Genomic DNA, 18,660 nt, shown 5'->3' with positions numbered 1-18,660 from the left:
AATTACTAAGCTGAGGAAATATCTTGTGATAACTCATGTTTTCATTTTTTCCAGCCTTTTCCTATCACTCCTTCAGTATTTGAATACTAATTGCAGATATTTGATCTTCAGTTTTCCTATTCAGTAGTCAGTATATGCAATTTTGTGACTGCGTTTTTTATTAAATGTTGTAGCTTGATACTGTGCAAAGCAAATCAATACAAGGAAATTCCCTTTTTCTTAAAGCATTATTTCTTCGACAGAAGTGTTAAACTTTTTTTTTCTATTCTTTTTTCATTTACTGATAAAATACAGCTAAATTTCATCAACTGAACGTAAGAGCAGATATTATGCATTTTGATTTGGCAAAAATAAAACTTTGCCCCAAGAATTTGATTTTATTTGGGGTATAATGTGCCTGTCCAAAGTTATAGTACCTACTACTTTACCTGCACACATTTTGTTTAGGTAGAAAACAAAAGACGCTAACAAAGTTTAGCTCACACCAATCTAATCATTTAGCAGTACTTCATTTTTTAGGCTAATGCATAGGCTAAACCATAATAAAATTGTTTTGTTCTAGAATTGGCACTTTTATTCAAATTGACAGCTGTAAAGAACTTCCTTGTTCTTATTTATTGCAGTTACACAGAGAAAGAAACTACAGGAGAGCCTACATGTTGCTATGCCAAGCCACGATTACTATTGATGTTTTTATAGACCAAGGATGATGCTTCAGGAGCCTTGCCTTCACAAGCCTAGTGAAATGTGTTATTTTAAGCTGCACTCACATGGATTTTAGGCTGATTCTTCTTTTTTTTTTAAAAAAAAAAAAAACCTCTGTCACCTAAATATGCCAGTCTTGTCTCTTACAGTAAGAAGCATTCCTTTTTCCCCCCCCCTTTTTTTTTTGAACACTGAGTCCTCTAACGCAGTAGTAGAGCATAAGACATTGAAGACAGATGGAGAATGAATTAAGAAAGCTTTAAATTATTTGTGGTCTGCAAGAGAACAGCCACACAATTCTTTCAGAACTAAGTGATCAAAAATGCAAACACTCAAACTGCTGATACATTAGAAAGTCCAGAAGAATAATAACTAAGTTTCTTGATGATTTATCTTCCTATTTCCTGCCAGCACAAATGTAAAGCTCTGTGGGCTTATTAGCTAGACTTGTAATTAGTGGACTTGTATCCTGAACTATTTCAAGCTTCTCTATTTGCAGAAGTAATTGTCATTGCTTCAGTTTTTGTTTCATAATTGCTTTCACTACTGTATTTCTTTTCCAGCCACCTACTTCCAAATCCACCATATCCTTTCCCATTTCCTCTTGTTTTAGATCAGGGTTGTTAATCTTGCAGTGGAAGCCCAACCTGTACTGGATCTGAAACAAATAAGGAGTCTTATTCTATATACCCTTGAGAGAGGTTTTCTCCTCCTTCCTTAGACCCCAGCCACATGTTCAATTTATTTGGCATTCATTTCAACTGATGGGGGCAGAAGCTTCTGGCGAAAGGAGGAAGCAGCAGCTGGGCTTGGGGAAAGAGGGACAGGAACCTTCTCAAGGGAATATTCTGCCAACTGAGTTTTTTTGTCAGCAGCTGATGCACTTTAAAAGATCTCAGTTGTGCTGCAGCAACTATTCAGCCATGCTCTAAGAGGGTGGAAGATGCCAGTGTAGAGACAAAGACCAAAACCTATCCATATGTAATAAGAAGGTAAATGGGTTCCATTAAACAGCCCTAAAAATCCACACATTTCTCCACTCTTCCTAGACAAACACTAGTTGCAGGGATGTAACACATCTACGATCATTGCTTGTGGTCTAGGAAGCTGACGCCACTCTTATCCAGTGATATTAATGATCTTGAACAAGTCACTTTATCCTAATGATGGGATCCTTTACTTGGTCTGCTTCAATTACAGTGGCTGAAACTGAAGCAGAAATTACTTGAAGGGTGGACACAACCTTACAGGGCTGCAGGAGGTCATAACAGGTAATTGTGATGGTTACTACCAAATTGAAAATTTTGCTGTATTTTAGAATCTTCTTTGGATGAGAAGTATTTTTTCCACTGATTCTGCTGCTAACTTGTGGCTTTTTATAATTATTTTTAAACATTTCTTGGCATGTTTTTGCAAATTGAAGTACTATCTTCCGATCTCTACATTTTAGCTGTGGCCATAAAGAAAATGATCCAATCCTATTTGCATGATAGAATAACACGTAACCACCTTCATTATTTTTTGTAGCCTGTCTATATGTGTTTAAGATGGGCTCTGACTGATAGGAAGTAAACTGTAAGTCTCCCTGGAGAAGAAGAATATATTTGTACCGATGTAGAGCTTCAGATGTGCCTTCACCTTGGGTCTGCTCAGTTTTGCCAGCACTGCTGGTACATGGTTAAACAGCTTTTACTTCCCACCTGGAAGATAGCTGTATTTGAGCAGCTGGTAGGGTGATACCTGAAAATACTTTAAAATCCTTTCACATTAGTGATAAGATTTTCCTGAATTATTTTCTTTAAACTATAGCCTGAGTAGGTGAGTCTTCTATTTTAGGTTGAGATGTGATAAATGCCCACAGAGATACATGCTGTGCTTCTTGATCCACACACTTCAGCTGGCACTAGCGGCCAATGCAGGGAGAAAAAAAGACTGTCCTGGAAGTGAGCTTCCAGGAAGGACAGAAAATGAAGGAAAACCCAATAAAACTGGACAAAGATGGCACATCAGGTCCAGGTGGGAACTTCAGAATAGTCACCCTAAAGCCATTTCTTCATTTGAAATGTTATTTACTTTCTGAAATGCTGCTTGATTTCACACTGCCAGACCCCTAAGCAAAATTGAGGACACAAAGTCATGGGATTGCGCTAAAATCATAATGTTTGTAAAGGTCTGTGGCACGTCTGGGGAACTAGGCCTCTTCAGTGCCTTTCCTTTCCTCGTGCCCTCGCCCTGCGCAGCGGGATACGCTGGTCACTGCCACCAGCCCTCGTGAATTCACGCCAGATCACGTAGGCGCCGCTGCCAAGGCTCCTGCTCGCCCTCCCAGCGCGCCCGGCGGCCTCTCAACGCCAACTGCTCGCGCAGCCCTCGCCGAGGCCCTTCCGGAGCTTCCTTCCTCTTGGCTGCTGCAAGGCTGCCTTCCCCTCCTGCGCTGTCACCCAAGGGCTTTCGTCGCTGTTGCCCGGGTCCCATAGGGGTGCAGGGGGTGAAGCCATCCCCGCACTCCCCACAGGGCCACCTGGACCAGATTATCATGAGCGTCCCCTTTGTCCTCCCCAAAATCCATCACTAGAACAACGGCCCCTTGGCGAGGCCACCCACAGCAAGCACGGGACAAGACGCCCGGCGCTGAGGGGATGGCAGTGGGGACAGAGCCAAGCCGCACACAAGGGCAGGCGCTGAGGGGGGCCAGGGCCAGACAAGGAGGCTCATGGCGGCTCCCCCTCGGACATGGCGCGGGGCCGAGGCCGCCAGGGGCTGCCCCGTCCCCCGCCCAACGGGCCACGCGCCCAACGGCTCCGCACGACCCCGACCCCGTCACGGGGCGGCCGGAGTCAGGGCCGCGGGAAGGGAGCGGAGGGGAGCAGAGAAGCGGAGCGAGGAGCCGCCTCAGCCCCCGCGGCCGCCCCGTCCCCCCCGCGGCGGGCGCCGCGCGCGTGCGCGGGGCGGTGTCGCCGGAGAAGCCGCTGCCGCCCGGCGCCGCCGCCATTTTGGTGCTGCGCTCCGCGAGGGGAGGGAACCGGCAGGAGAAAGCAGGAGCCGCCGCCGCCGCCCCCGTTCCTTCCTTCCCTCCCTGCCTCCTTCCCTGCCGGCGCCCTCCCGCCGCCGCCCGCCCAGCCGGCCCCGCCGCAGGCCTGCGAGCCGTGCGGGAAGGATGCCCCGCACGCCCCGCCGCTGAGGGAGACGCGGGGCCGCCGCCGCCGCGCCTGGCCTGGCCTGCCCGCGCCGGGCTCCCCGCTGCCTCCCGTGAGCAGCGGCCGCCTCCTCCTCGCCCGCAGCGCCTCCCCGGCTGGGCCTTCCCGCCACCTTCCCGCGCCTGGAGGCCTTGGGGCTCTCCCCGCTACGCCCCCCGGAGCCATGTCCTCCGCCGCCCGCTTCGACTCCTCGGACCGCTCGAGCTGGTACGTGGGGCCGGTGTCGCGGGCAGAGGCGCAGACGCGACTGCAGGGGCAGCGTCACGGCATGTTTCTAGTGCGGGACTCATCCACCTGCCCGGGCGACTACGTGCTCTCCGTGTCCGAGAACTCGCGCGTCTCCCACTACATCATCAACTCCCTGCCCAACCGCCGCTTCAAGATCGGTGACCAAGAGTTCGAGCACCTGCCAGCGCTGCTCGAGTTCTACAAGATCCACTACCTGGACACCACCACCCTCATCGAGCCGGCACCCAGGTGAGTCCCGCGCCCGCCTGGCCCTTGGCCCTCTGCCTTTCCCTGACCTGTGCGAGTTGCACTTCCAGGTGTCTACATCTGCATGAACACACGATGCTCTTCCAGGTGTAGACCACCTACACAAACACACACCCCTAAGGCATGAGCCTGCAGGCGCTAAGGCACTGTGAACATCGCTACCCACTGCTACCACACACAGTTTCTCTTGCCGTGGGTGTGGCCTGGCTTTGTATCAGCCTCCTCTTGCCGTTGTCCTTCTCTTCCTAGGCAGGTCCAGGACCCTGCTGAAAGCTCTTGCACACAGCGCTGGGGTACGGCCTTGGGGCTGGCTGTGACCACACGGGTCAGAACAGAGCAGGCCTTTGCGCTCCTAGACCACGCCACCCTGTTCAGTTAGTTCTCATGCATACTAGGACAGCGTTTCCCAGACTTCAACTTCGCTCCCCCCACAAAGAATGGAAAATGTTAATAATTATCTCACTACAGTAGCGGGTCTGTATCTGCATATGCTACACCAAGAAATGCTATTCTAGGAGAATGGGAAAATATGACATAGCTATGAGCTGATTCTTTGTTCCCAGCACGGGACATACCTGCTGCTTCCATCACTAAACTATTTTAGATTTATTGATAAGCCCCCCCCCTTTTTTTTTTTTTTTTACTTCTGGTTTTTATAAAACCTTTCTCAGCATCTTATTTTAAAGCTTTTCAACTTCCTATACATAATGCATTGAAAATAAAAGCTAGATAAATACCTGCATACAAAACAAAATTAGTTACCTGCTAAAAATTCTGCACTTTAAGATGTTCCTATCATTTGCAGATTAACCAATCTCTTAAGCAGGGAAAAATAAAAAATGGCTCAGCTTTTTAATCATAATTTAAGATTTTTTTAAACGTAACTTAATGAACAGTCATGAATGTGGGAAGTTGGCAATTTGACAAGATTTGTCAAATTCCAGAACTCAAATGGTCAAAATTCTCTTTTTTTGGCAAAACTGTCAAGTGATGCAAGGGATTTGACAAGATATTTGTTTCTAGAAGTCTTAGAGCTGTTACAAAGTCTGCAGCATTGCACTTCAGCTAGCAAAATGGATAAGGGAAGAATTCACTATCTTTCACAGTTACAAGGATACATAATGGAGCTGCCTAGTATTACATGCATGTTTAAACTTGTGGATGGTTGGAAGGAAGAAACCTACGTAAAAAACCTACATTGAAGCAATCCTTGTGCTTATCTCAACTCTTGTCTGACTATGGCTTTGCTTTTCTGAAAATAAGAACCTGTTCATAGTCATGTATGCCAATAATTTTTTTTGCTTTCACAACCCACTTAAGCTTGATGTCACTTATCTAAACCCAACTGGGTCACTTCCCATTTAAACACTTGTGTCAATCCTATTACGAACATTTCAGAACTACATCATTTCAAGCTTCTGATTGCGTGCAGGAATTGATGGTTTTCCCAGCATACACAGACAGATTTGGAAATTTGTCTACTCTGGACTGACAACCTTTTTAAACAGGGGGATTGATTTGACACTTTTGTTCAAAGAGTATAAAGAAAAAAATAATGCTATCAGAAGAACCATTGACATGGTTTAACATTCTGCTTAAAAGGCACTTCCGGCTTACAGAAGAACTAGGGGTAGCATTTCCTGATTTTGTTGCATGTTTTTTAAGGTAACGAAGTAAGCCTAAGAGGTGCAGGTATGTGCTTCAGAACTGTTATTGCCTTTTTTTTTTTTGTATAAGTATTTGCTTTTTAAAAAGAGTTTTTTTTTCAGGTACTTGCCTTTTTGAAGGCTGTTTTTTGATACCATGAAAAACAGTATGAAGGGGTAATTCTCATGATGGATTTAACAAGTTTATAGCAATTTTAGCTGCAGGAGGTATTTTATGCTTACAAAACAGTTGTGAACAACACAGGGTTTCTGTTCAGCAGCAATAGTGAGTTTTGACCATCATTGCAGATGTGCCTCAGCTCTTGCTTGTGCTGAGTGACTGCTCTCAAGTTCCCTTCCCTCCCTCACCCTTCTTTGACTTCTGCAGGATACCTTGAAGCAGCAAATTATACTCCTGGTTAAGGTTTCTGGAATATATTTAAGTGATGGACATTTATCTGCAAAATATACTGGAAGCTAGCAGAAGAAATTTGAATTAGGCCAACTGCAGCCTTGCAATGCTTGCTGTTGTAAATAAGATAAGCTTATATGGGACAAAGCAGAAATATTTTGAAGATAACTATAAAAATTATAGTGAAAAGGTCAAAATAGTTTCATGTATTGAAGCTACTGCTATTCATGTAGCAATCTTGTATTCTCATAGTGAAGTGACAGTACTAGGCAAATCAAGGGCAAAGTGATAAGCAATGTTAATAAAGTAAAGGCTGTGTTGAGCTGAATAAAGCAAAGGATTTTCTGGATTTTTAACTTTTTACTCTCTTCCTAGCAGTGGGTGCAATATTGTGTGTTGCATTTGCTAGGAAGATGTTACTTTTAGGTTACTGCGTATTTACATACATAAATTTAGAGGAGTCTCTTTCTGTTCAAATATAACAACCCCTTCAGAAAGCAAGTTGGCCACAAAATCCTGCATGTAAACTGTGGTGTTCCCCACCCCCAAAGGTAGGGAACTACTTACAGTATCAGAGGCAACACCAGACATCTAAGTTTTGGAAAACATTAACTAATACTTTATCATACTCTCCTCTAGCTTTTACTCCTTTTTCCACTATATTCCTTCAAGTCTGTCACTTAGTTAATGAATTCATAGGAGAAGTGGATACTGAGTTTTTTTTTTTTTTTTTTTTTTAAACACCACACACACATAAAAGAGCTATTTAGCTCTCTAAGTGTCTCTCTCCTCTAAAGGTCACTCAAGTCTCTTTCACTTATTTCCTGTATAAGTGATTATCAGCAATCCTCATTTTATGGCCCTGGGATCACTGGGTATTCTGCTACAAATGGGTAGTTAGTGGAAATATAAAACAGTAGCTATTGATAATACCAAATTTTCTTTTAAACTCAGGTATCCAAGTCCATCTATAGGATCTACTGCTTCTACTCTATCTGCTGCAGAAGAAAATGTGGAGTATGTTCGGACTCTGTATGACTTTCTTGGGAATGATGCTGAGGATCTTCCATTTAAAAAGGGTGAGATACTGGTAATCGTGGAGAAGCCTGAAGAACAGTGGTGGAGTGCCAGAAACAAGGATGGTCGGATTGGAATGATTCCTGTTCCTTATGTAGAAAAGCTAGTCAGATCTTCTCTTGGGAAGCATGGAAACAGGAATTCCAACAGTTATGGTATTCCAGAACCTGCCCATGCTTATGCTCAGCCTCAGACCGCAAGTCCCCTTCCCACAGTATCCAGTACACCTGGAGCAGTGATCAATCCTCTGCCATCAACACAGAATGGACCAGTCTATGCCAAAGCTATCCAAAAAAGAGTACCCTGTGCTTATGACAAGACTGCGCTTGCTCTAGAGGTAAGTTCTGTCTTCTAAGTCTGAGAAATTAAAGTAATTGTTACTGGCTTGGCACAGATGACTACATATGGAGTCTGTATTTATGCTAAGGGACTAAGTTATTCTATTACCTTCTGAGTAAAGATCAACCAAAAAATGCTTCATCTATAACACCTCCCTTTAGAAAGGGGTCTAAGCTACTTCAGAATCTGTACTTAATTCATCCTATTTTCTTGCCTGTTGAACGATGTAAATATGCTGTAGGGATAGTGAGTAGAATTTATATATACACACACACACCTTAAGGAGCTGGGGGAGAAGTAAGTGCTAGTGAAAGGATGACTCTGCTTCTGTCCCTAATCTTGGGGAAAGAAAGGATGTTAATAGTTGCAGTATTCCAGGTTGAAAACTGGCAGCAGCATCCTTCAGAAAAAGGTAAGGATCGCTGGAAGATGTACTGTCTTTTTCTTGATCCTCAGGTGGAGTATGAAGTACAACCTAAGTGTCTGGTGACAAGAGCTGAAATCTGGACATGTCAAATATAAACAAGTGGGGATTAAAAAATGTTACTGGAGTACTCCCATTTACTTTGGCTTTCAAAAGTGGAATTTGAGAAACATTAAGAACTAAATTAGCTTTTTTTGTTGTTATTGTTAAGATGAATGGCTGCAGTGTAGCCTTTGTGTTGAGGCTTTAATAACTTCCTGTACTTGGAAACACCTTTTTCTTTTTTAGGGATGCATTAAAGCTTATTTTTAAGTAGTTAAGAATTTATAATAATTCTAGTTAAACTGATATTAAAAACTGTTTTCAGCAACATCTAGAACATTGAGACTATTTCAATTCTTTGATTATACCCAAGGCTGATTAAGCCATATTTCAGAAAGCATCTCACCTGATACAGTCCTATTGGCTATCATTCTCACAGATGAAATCCAAATGTGATAGAAAACTTCAAGCAGCAAACACAAGGAAACAAAGATGCTAGATGGTATTTTAATAAGTAAAGTGAAAGTGCTTTTAAAGTAACAGTTTAAAAAAAAAAAAAAAAAAAACACTCTTGAACTTTTCCTGCTGCTTTTGCTCAGCTAGTTTGCAAGTTAAAACTCTTATCTATAGGTAATATTTTTGTCTAGAGCTTGAACAGCCATATGAACATGCAGTTATTTATAAGAATTACCCTCACTCCCCTATTTATAAAACCTCTATAGCCGATTACTCTTATGATGTTAAAAGTTAAAAAACACATCACAAGATTATTCTTAGGTCTTAGGAAAGCTTGCAGTCTGTTACTTGTGAACAGGGTGTGAAGAGTCATCATAGGGTAAATTCAGTGCCAAATGCACTGTAGAGAAGATTCCTGCCAAAACTATTCATACCTCTGAAAACGTAAGTGTTTGATTTTGTTGTGGTATTAACATATCATGGAATACTTTAAGAAATTTGCTTTGCTGCACAGTAGCAGGCCACTTGGAGGGGTGACTCTTCACAAGCTGAATTTTTCTGGCTTACTAATTAGTTATGTAGTTAACTGTCATTTTAGGTACTCTCCTATGCTTTTTGGATTAACTGTGACCAACATCACGTAGACTTGAATTGTTGGCAAGTTTAAATTGCTGAAATTGTCTAAGAAATTGTTTTCTTCCCCTCCACGGAATTTTTCATTGCTTTTTGCCCCATGACTTTTCATCTCCCACCACTCCATGTAGTCCGTTTTCTTCACAGATTTACCTGGGTCATGCTGCAGCTTCTTAAAAGGCTTCAGAAGCTTCAGGGAACAGAGCTACTTTTTAATAGATGGTTGGTTACAGCTTCTCCATATTCATCCATGCATAGAGAACTTTAGCAATCTCATTATAGTAACATTTTTTTGCCTTTGTCATCTCTGCTACTCTTGAAGAACCTCATCCTCTTTTCATGATCTTAATTTGCTTGCCTAACGCTTCTTGGGCCCTGGTGATCTATTAATCCCAACTGTGTCACAGCTCTGCATGTCACTAAGCCTGAGCCATTTCAGGTCACAGATCAGCATTCTTGAAAATAGCACAGTTGACTTAACTTTCTAGTCTATTTTTTGTAAGAGCACTGAAAGCAGGTATTGGCAAGAAGACAACAAGCTGTGGGAATGTTTGGGGAAGAAAGCTAATGGTGTTTTCAAAATAATCAAATTTCACAGTACTCTTCATTAGTACAGGTGTACTCTAAATCACAGTTTAGCCACTACTGATGGAAAACTAGTGGTATAATCTAATTACACATTTATTGACTGTAACCTCACTTAAACTGATAAAACTATGAAAGCAAAATATTTGTTCACTGGCTTTATCTTTATGAGGTCAGCACACAAACAGTACTTAGAATATCATCTGGAATAAATAAGTCTATTGCACAGTAATCTGCTAGACATCCTTTTAAGTGGAAAAATGTTATTCTCCAGGGTTCAGCTTGAGAATGGGACATACTATTTGCTTGCAAGTCCTTTTTTTTCTATCACACAATTATTTAAGAAAAATAAAGATTCATAACATCTTACGGAGGAGGCTGGAAAGTGTAATTCAGTTATCATAAAAGAAGCTTTTTATGTGAAAACACATAGCTTTGTCAAAAGGGAGTAGGAAAACTGTTAAGATTTGTGTGGTTGAATGATTACTGAATGTTTACTTTTGAAATAGCATTTAAAAAGTGACAGTTTAAGGACAAAATATGTGAGTGTAGTTTTCCTGTAAGGATACAAGAATTGTCGGATGATCTGACATCTATTACACTTCGGACTTTATTGGACTAAAATTGTTCAGCATTCATAGTTATTTTACTGAAGTAATTAAAGTCTAGACGTTCATTGGGTGCTACTGCGTTAGATGCTGTATGTTTATTCTCCAAATTAGGGAATTTATAAAGCAACCTGTTCATAGGATAAAAATCTAGATTTTAAATAGCTACCATATCGAAGTACATAATTTTAGTGATTTACCCATATTTACATGTATAACAACTGCCATATAGGATCTCCCTGCACTAGTGAATAATTAAATAAAGCCTGTGATAAGTTAATTGTATTAAGATTTGCATACTCTTCTTGTCAACTGACAAAGTTACCTTGCCAGTTCAATTTTTATTAATTGGATTAAATTTTGGAGTTTTACATTGCAACTTAGCTAAACATTATTACTAACATGCAGTACTTTCAAAGATACTGGACAAAAAAAATTCTTTTTTTTTTTTTCTTCCCCTCCCTTCTGCTTCAGTCATTTGCTTCTAGCTAAAAGGCTAAAAGCTCCCTTCCTTCCTTTTTGGTCCAGTAGAAGAAGGAATATAAAAGACAGGAATACAATGTCCTGTATTTATTGGGACTCTACATTGCAGGGTTGTGTTAGGGTTGTGTTCTGCAGTTTTGATCCTTCTCTTTGGGAGAGCTAGCAATCCTACATTCAAAGGTTATAGAGGATACCTAAGAAAGTGATGAATTTTAAGAGCCAAGATTCCTTGTCACTGTTGCTATGCTACAAAGTGAAATCTACTTGGAATTTTCTGTTTAATAATTCTCTAATTCTGATGAGTGAATAAACTCATTTTTTAAAGTTTAGATTCAGGACATGGAACAACAAATTCAAAATAAAGTAAGTTAGTTTAAGGAACCAGAAGACAGGAGAACGGTGCAGCAGCAGCCTAGGTTTTTACCTGCTACGTGTTTAAATAATGGTTCTTACATATACTGCAAGTACTGTAACAGCAGCAGAACAGGCCATTTTAAATGCAGTAGTAGTGCTGGAATCCTTCTCCAGACTTAACATGACAGAATTTCTATTAGGAAAACTAAAATTCCATTTAAACAATCTTAAGACTTTTTATTGAGAGCATCATTTTTATAGCAAGATGATAATGGCTCTTTCAAGACTACCAGCATTATAGTACTAGTTTATTTATGCATATTGTATTAAATATTAACTTGTATTTGTTTGCTAGTATGGATTCATTGTGTCACTGAAAAGTTTTGGCATCATTGTGTCACTGAAAAGTTTTGGCAAAATAAATATCCATTCACCATAATTATATAACTGACTATTTCTCTTGAGCATGTTGCAATTAGGTTGCAATTAACTTTCTTTTCAAAAGAAAGTCAAGACAAGTAGGACAAAGTGTGCTGGGGCAGAAATCTGTTAAGAAATTAGGCTACTTTTTCACTAGACAAATAACATTGCACTTTTCTTAAACCAAGGAAATGTAGCATTGCTGTGTTAAACATTAAACTGTAGTAGAACTATATGATGAATGTTTTACCTAAAATCTAGACCCTGTGCTTGTATAGCTGGCAGTGTTGGTAATGGAGTTCTAGATCTGGTAATTACTGAATTGAAAGCAAAGCTGACAGCAGGATTCCTGTATCCTTGCTCTAATGTGCACCAGTTTCTCAGTATGCTCCCTTATTAAACACAGACAGTTCCTCTGGAGACTTCTGTGTGATCTTAATCTTCTTGCCATTTCCTTTCCTGGTCAGCTTAAGTTATTTATAGTTCCCATCATGATGACACTTAGTTCCTCACAATTTAGTACATATTCACCCTCAATTCCGTTTGCACAGTTTGCTTTCCTAAGAAATTGAAGCACTAGGGCTTACTAAAGTTGCAAGAAATCCATGTCATAACAAGCAACTTAGTCCAGACATCAAGTTCCAAGTATTTGTCACCTCAAATTAGTCATTCTTTCTTTATACACAGTATGGATAACCTTGACAAGATCCCATGCTGCAAAGATTTAGTGGAGCTCAAGAACAATTGTCTGTGTTAATTTGTCAGTGTTGTGAATTCCCTGCAATCCTCACAGCATGGTTAGCAGGAGGAGACAGGCTACCATAATCTAACAAAAAGCAGTACTGTTTCCGTGGTGCTGCAACCCCAATTTTGGCAGTTGTCCTAGCTGTACTTGAACTGCAAACCTAGATTGTTTTTAGCCATTTTTGAATGAGCTGGATTAATTGGGTCTTTAGTGCTCTTGTGCTGTTCTTCTACCTGCCTTAGTGTTAAAGAATGGTTGAAAGTTTTTTCCCCTTGGTCTGAAGGGCTTGATCCTGAGGTTTGGGAATCAAGCCATTATTCTGGCTCACAGCATCAAAATGGAGGGATAATAAAGCTGAGCAAAACTGTTTTATCAGTCTTTTCATATTTTTGAATTTGCCAACAGCTGAACACCTGCTACTTCAAAATGTCATTTTGTCATGTTTTCTGTACAACTGAGCTCTCCTACATTCTTTTGTTTGACTCGACCTTTTATCTGTTTGGGACCATTTAATTTCCAGTAGTTTTACTGTTGAACCCAGCTGTACTTTATTCTCCACAAGAACAGGCAGCTGATTTGAACAGATAACTTGTTTATTTTTTAGTACTACTGCCAAAGAAAGTTAATTGTGACACTAGCCAGAAGGAAGGACTGAGGTTCAACTCTTAACAAATTCTATACAGCAATATGATTTCCATAGCTCTTGGCCTGGTGGGCTAGAGGAATGATTTAGAGTCCTATGCATTTTTATCTCCTTGAACTTGCTTGAGAACTTAATCAACATTACAGCATAACATGCAATTGTTGTTGGAATATCCATAAAATTCAAGTAGGCTTGATTTGCTGTGGCTGACAGCACACTCTCTTCACAATGTACAAATCAGCTTCAGCTAAAAGAAAGGTATGGAAGAGTCTAGAGTGAATGAAGTAACCTTTTCTATTGGCATGTTCCACAGCTTGTATTTCCCCAGGGTTTTTGAATTCATGCTGCAACAGGGACATTATGAGAGGGTGCTATCTAAATATACATTTTGATGTTATCATTTGGGTGGAGCCAAATAGCTGCATTTCAGAAGGATTACTCATTTCAACACTTCATACTTCTATCCAGTGATGCTAGCATGGCATGCTTTACAAGTGAATTAACTTATCCAAGAGATGCTGAGACTAAGGAAATATCATGCTAATTTAGAGATAAGAACCATGAGCTGTCCAGAGTCATACAGGAAGCCTGTGGCAGAGATGAGAGCAGAATCAGGTCTTCTGACTGTGTCCTGTGCCTAATCATAAGACAATCCTTCTGACTGCCTTAAAGTGTTCTCAAAAAAAAGTGCTAGTTTTTAAGGGGAAATTACAGCTCAGACTGACAAAATTGTAGAGGCTTTAGGAAGGATTTATCAGGTACTGCTTTTCACTAGTGCATAAAAGCAGGGGGAAGGCACTTGGATTCTTTTAAGACACTGACAAAATACACATCTTTAAGATGAGATGTAAGATTTACTCTGTCATGACATCAAGGTTCCTTCCCATAATCTTGTTTCAACATTCTGCTTCACTGAGTCCCCTCAAGGCAACTGCCCTTTTTTTTTTTTTTTTTTCTTCTTTTTTCTTTAAAGAAAAGGAGGGGCGGGGGGGGGAAGCCTAGCACAGAGGATGCTCAAAACCTTTCACTTAAAACCAACCAGACAAGATCAAAAAAAAAAAAAAAAAAAAAAAAAAAAAAAAACCTCACACACAAACAGTATGCTGAGTTATTTCAAGTCAATTTACTCTTCCAATGCTGTCCATCATATGAAAGTTTTTTGAACATCTTGTCTCACCTAGCACTCCTTAATGGCAAGTACTGACTTACTGACTTATCAGCTTCGCCTGCCTCACACTGTAGAGAACATTTTGCATTGCTCACCTGCATGAGAGTTTATTGCAGGATGCTAGACTTCCATTGTAAATATTTTTCTTCCAGAGAAAAAAGACTTCCAAAACTATTCAAGTTGTGGAAGTCATTTAGAATCAAAGTGAAGGATAACTTTCTGGAACTTAGGAAAAAAAAATAATAGCAGATTGATCTCTACAACATGAGCAGAATTATCAAGCTCTCAGAGTACGAAACTGTTTTTGATCCCATGTAGCATAAACTGCTCCCTCAACTTGGATCAGTCTTCAAGGTTTATTTAAATCTAGCAGTGAGTATTTATAGATGTTAGCCTTTTCCTAGAGTGACATTTGTTAAGTTCCTGTGTGCCTGTTTGAGCCTTGTTACTAAAGCTTTGCTTAACCTTTCCATTTTGTTCATAGTCTAATAGGTTGTGCTTTTTAACAAATACACACTAAAGCATTATAAGTGTTCTAAATGTGACAATTTTGTATTTCTGTAAGAGGAACAAAACATTAGCAGGGGGGCGGGGGGGGAACACATTTTGTTTAGGTGTTTAATTCCATTATGATATAGAGCATAAAGCTTAAATTTCTGAAAGGAGTTTAATGTGTTAGATTTATCTAGGAAAAGTCAGCATGATGAGTGACTGCCTAGGAGTTCATTTATTCCAGCATCTTCAATTTCACTTAAGATTTTTTTTCCCTGAGTGATTTTCAAAAACATATCTATTTAAATAATGGTGACTAATTTAAATAGGCTTCAAACCATCTAGCGACATGCCTTCTGCAAAATAGTTTGGCCTCAGTTTGGTTTTATTCTTTAACACAAAATACCCAGGCCTCATCTAAAAAGACAAGTACAGTCTAGGACCCTGACCAAAGTGAAGGCCTTTTTGTAGGCATGCTGTCAAAACCTGATTCTACAAAATACTTGGAAACTTGAATTTGGACCTAGCTTGGGCAGAAACCCATGAACTTTTGACTGCTGGTCACAGGTCGGTGCTTCCTTTTGTGAAGAAATGGGTCATTAGTTGCCAATGTTGCTTTTCTAGTATTTACTGTAGTTACCACATAGAAGCAATTAAGTAAACAGGAAGGGAGGTGGAGAGTTTGAGAGCTGCTGCAACAGACCACATGTTCAGCTATTCTGAAGCATTCAAGTAGTAGGAATATCTAAGAGAGAAGTGGACTATTTAGCTAACTTTAAACACTACTCATTACATTGGATATTCTGCTTCATGAGTTGCTCTAGTCTGAATAAAAAGATAAACAAAAGCAGGCATTGAATAATGGAAAAATATAACTTCTTACCATATGGACAAACATTTTTGCTTTGTCATAATTAAGAATTTCTCACCTTTCAGCACAAATAGGAAAATATCTAGCTATGGTAGGAAGGGCCTGTCCCATAATTGATCCAAATTCTCCTACAGAAAGCAGAGGTGAAAACCACAAATAAAACTAAAATCTTAATAGCTATTTTTTAATAAAAATTGTTCAAAATAGTTCATGCTGGCTTAGGAAGTGTATCATTTTAGATAGCTACAGAAGCTTCTTAAACAGTACTAAGAAGTGCCATAAAAATTTCTCTGAAAAAAAAAAAATCTCTTAAATTGGGTCACTAATGCTAAAACAAGTGAGTACTGTTTTCTTTGAGTGGATATTGCATCTTGTTATTGACAGTACCTTTAGTGGTGTCAGTTTATACTAACCTAGACATCTGCACAAATTTGCACCCTATGCTATTGGAAAAGGTATAGATCCATAATTTGTGTGAATATAAATGTGTTCAAGAATTTCTTTTTGAAGAACAAATGCAGGTAGAACAACAGAATTTTGTGAAAATAACTTATCCCTTTGAAACTTGTACCAAAGGGTTTTTTTTTTCCCCTCCCCTTTTTCTCTGTCCTTTAATAGAGTCATGTTTGTTGTTCTGCTTGATTTGTATATCAAGGGTCAGATAATATTTCCACATATAATTTTTTCTTTTTTTTTAAACTTACGCAGGTCGGAGATATTGTGAAGGTTACAAGGATGAACATAAATGGTCAGTGGGAAGGAGAAGTCAACGGTCGAAAAGGGCTGTTCCCGTTCACACACGTCAAAATAATCGACCCTCAAAACCCGGATGAGAATGAATGATTCCCTTTGCCTGGTTCACGCTGCTGCTTCATTTTCCTGGCTATCGTTAGCGTTGTTTGAGGTGGGATGATGACTTAATGGCACATTGCTAGCATTGCCCATTTTCCAGCTTGCTGCAGTTTGACAGTTCTTTTAATATACATTTGAAATACGTTACAACTGAAGTCACTGCCTGACCCTCATACCATAGTTGCATCATCCAGATGATAATTTCACTTTTAGAACTATATCAGGCCTTAAGCTGGAGAAGACTGAACCCTACATATATATAGGAGACAAGTATGGGGGGGAAAAAAGAAACCCTTTCCTGTTGAGACTTCCATGGACTTGTTTTGGCCTACTTGGTAAGAAGAGCCCTAATCCTAGATCAAACATAGAACTTGTGCATTACTGTCCAACAAAAAGCAACAACAAAAATGCAATTTAAGGACTGAAGACGACTTAGTTTTAAGAGAAACTGTCCTAAGATAGTATATTCAAGATAATGGTTTCTTTAAAGGACAATAATCAAAGCTTATGTATGCTAAGCAGTTGTATTAGAAGCTGCTCCTTTGTGATAACTCTCAAGCTTGTTGTTGACCTTCCTGAAACAGTGTGTGTTAAATGCAAATAACCATTGATTGAGCTGCATTGAAGCTGAGGCAATTATTTATAAAGAAGCTTAGGAGGGGCCGATACGCGTAACCTGTTTTGGATATACTTAAAGCATTTCTGTTGACTTTGCAAGCACTAACTGTATAAAATGAGCTTTAAAGGGAAACACTTAGGCTTAGTCTACTCACAGCTCTTCTGCAATGCTGAAGCATAGTTTTACTAAACTAGAACTGCTCATCACTAAGCTGTTGCTCAGTAGGCAGATTGATCAGATTGCCATAGTTTGGAAGAGTGGGAAAGGAGTGCTACAGAAGTATTTTAAGTGCTGATAAAACCCTTCTATTTAAACAAATAGCTTCTTATACCCGTTCCTTCACAGACTCCCACTTCTCTCTAAATTTTCCTAGGGATGCCAACCCTAGCTTGCTAAAAGCTGATTTTCAAACACAGTACCTTTTTTTTCCCAGGGTGTCTCCATATCTCCTCACTCCCTCTCCAGATCTACTTGCTTCTCTTCTTTGCTTGCACCACAAACTCCTCATATGTCCCCAGTTGTTTTCCCCCTCCTAAGTGCTTTGGTTCTGACTTCTATCAGCTCCAGTTCCCTCCCACTCCCAGCATCCCCCACAAAGTGGTTAATTGGAATCAGCTGCTGGGGTTCCCCAGGTGGCAAATTTAGGCTCAGAAGGGAGGAGGCCACAAAGGTCTCTATGACCAATATAGGGGTTTTCCCCCCCTTTTTCTGTAGCTAATGTGTGCTGCTGTAATTTCATTTACAGTAGGGATTTATATGACCACAGTTGCCTGAGTCCAGTTAGAACCATGTGGCTTCACTCCTTAACCTGCAAATGGGACAGGAAAGCTTAGATACAGGGGCGTTTTTTTGCCTTCTTCTTTAAATGTGTTTTCTAGGTGAACTGGAATGCTCTTTTAAAAAAGTAATTGAACACTGAATTAACAGAATACATGTATAAGCAAAGACTGTAGTTACAAAACCTCCCTTTTCAGACATCCTGGTTAAAGAAAAACGTGTTGTAGAAGCTGGCAGTAAAGCAGCTGCCCTGATGCATTCATTTGTCAACTTTTGAAGGCAGCCAATTATAGCAAAATTAGAAAGTACAGATACCTGCAGAATTTTACTATTTGTTATATCAAATTATATAAAATGTATCATTTTATGTTGCTGCATGTATTCTTGTTGATTTAGGTCTCTTGATCCTAATAAAAGCAAGTTGTTCTTAGCTTCATATTGAAGTGCCGTGAGGTTCTTAAATGGGAGGCACTGAAGGAATGCAAAAATGGCATTTACAAGAGGCGTTATAAAAATCTGTTTTAAATAAAAGTTCCTGATTTCACCTGTTAGCTCGTTAGTGTTGATCTGACAGTCTAGGAGTTACTGTAGAGCATTTCACTGCCAAATTAACTGTG

The 18,660-nt window shown here is 40.1% G+C and overlaps 1 protein-coding gene across 1 annotated transcript; it reads left to right on the top strand.

Moving 5' to 3' along the window:
• Nucleotides 1-3,996: 3,996 nt before the first annotated feature.
• On the top strand, nucleotides 3,997-17,276 carry CRKL (CRK like proto-oncogene, adaptor protein). Its single transcript, XM_010217399.2, has 3 exons — nucleotides 3,997-4,379; nucleotides 7,410-7,869; nucleotides 16,504-17,276. Exons 1-3 carry the CDS (start codon nucleotides 4,066-4,068, stop codon nucleotides 16,636-16,638), a joined length of 909 nt encoding a protein of 302 aa, XP_010215701.2. The 5' UTR covers nucleotides 3,997-4,065; the 3' UTR covers nucleotides 16,639-17,276.
• The last annotated feature ends 1,384 nt before the right edge of the window (nucleotides 17,277-18,660 follow it).

Source organism: Tinamus guttatus, unplaced genomic scaffold (genome assembly GCF_059628265.1).
Source record: "Tinamus guttatus ecotype Peru unplaced genomic scaffold, ASM5962826v1 Tinamus_guttatus_pri_ptg000459l, whole genome shotgun sequence".
Taxonomy (NCBI): Eukaryota; Metazoa; Chordata; class Aves; order Tinamiformes; family Tinamidae; genus Tinamus; species Tinamus guttatus.
This window is presented reverse-complemented; position numbering and strand designations above follow the sequence as displayed.

Excerpts from the sequence above, each read along its gene's own strand:
- CRKL (XM_010217399.2), top strand. The coding sequence starts at position 4,066 with ATGTCCTCCGCCGCCCGCTTCGACTCCTCGGACCGCTCGAGCTGGTAC. Across the intron at positions 4,380-7,409 it reads CTCATCGAGCCGGCACCCAG|GTATCCAAGTCCATCTATAG; the intron begins GTGAGTCCCGCG and ends TTTTAAACTCAG. Across the intron at positions 7,870-16,503 it reads AGACTGCGCTTGCTCTAGAG|GTCGGAGATATTGTGAAGGT; the intron begins GTAAGTTCTGTC and ends AAACTTACGCAG.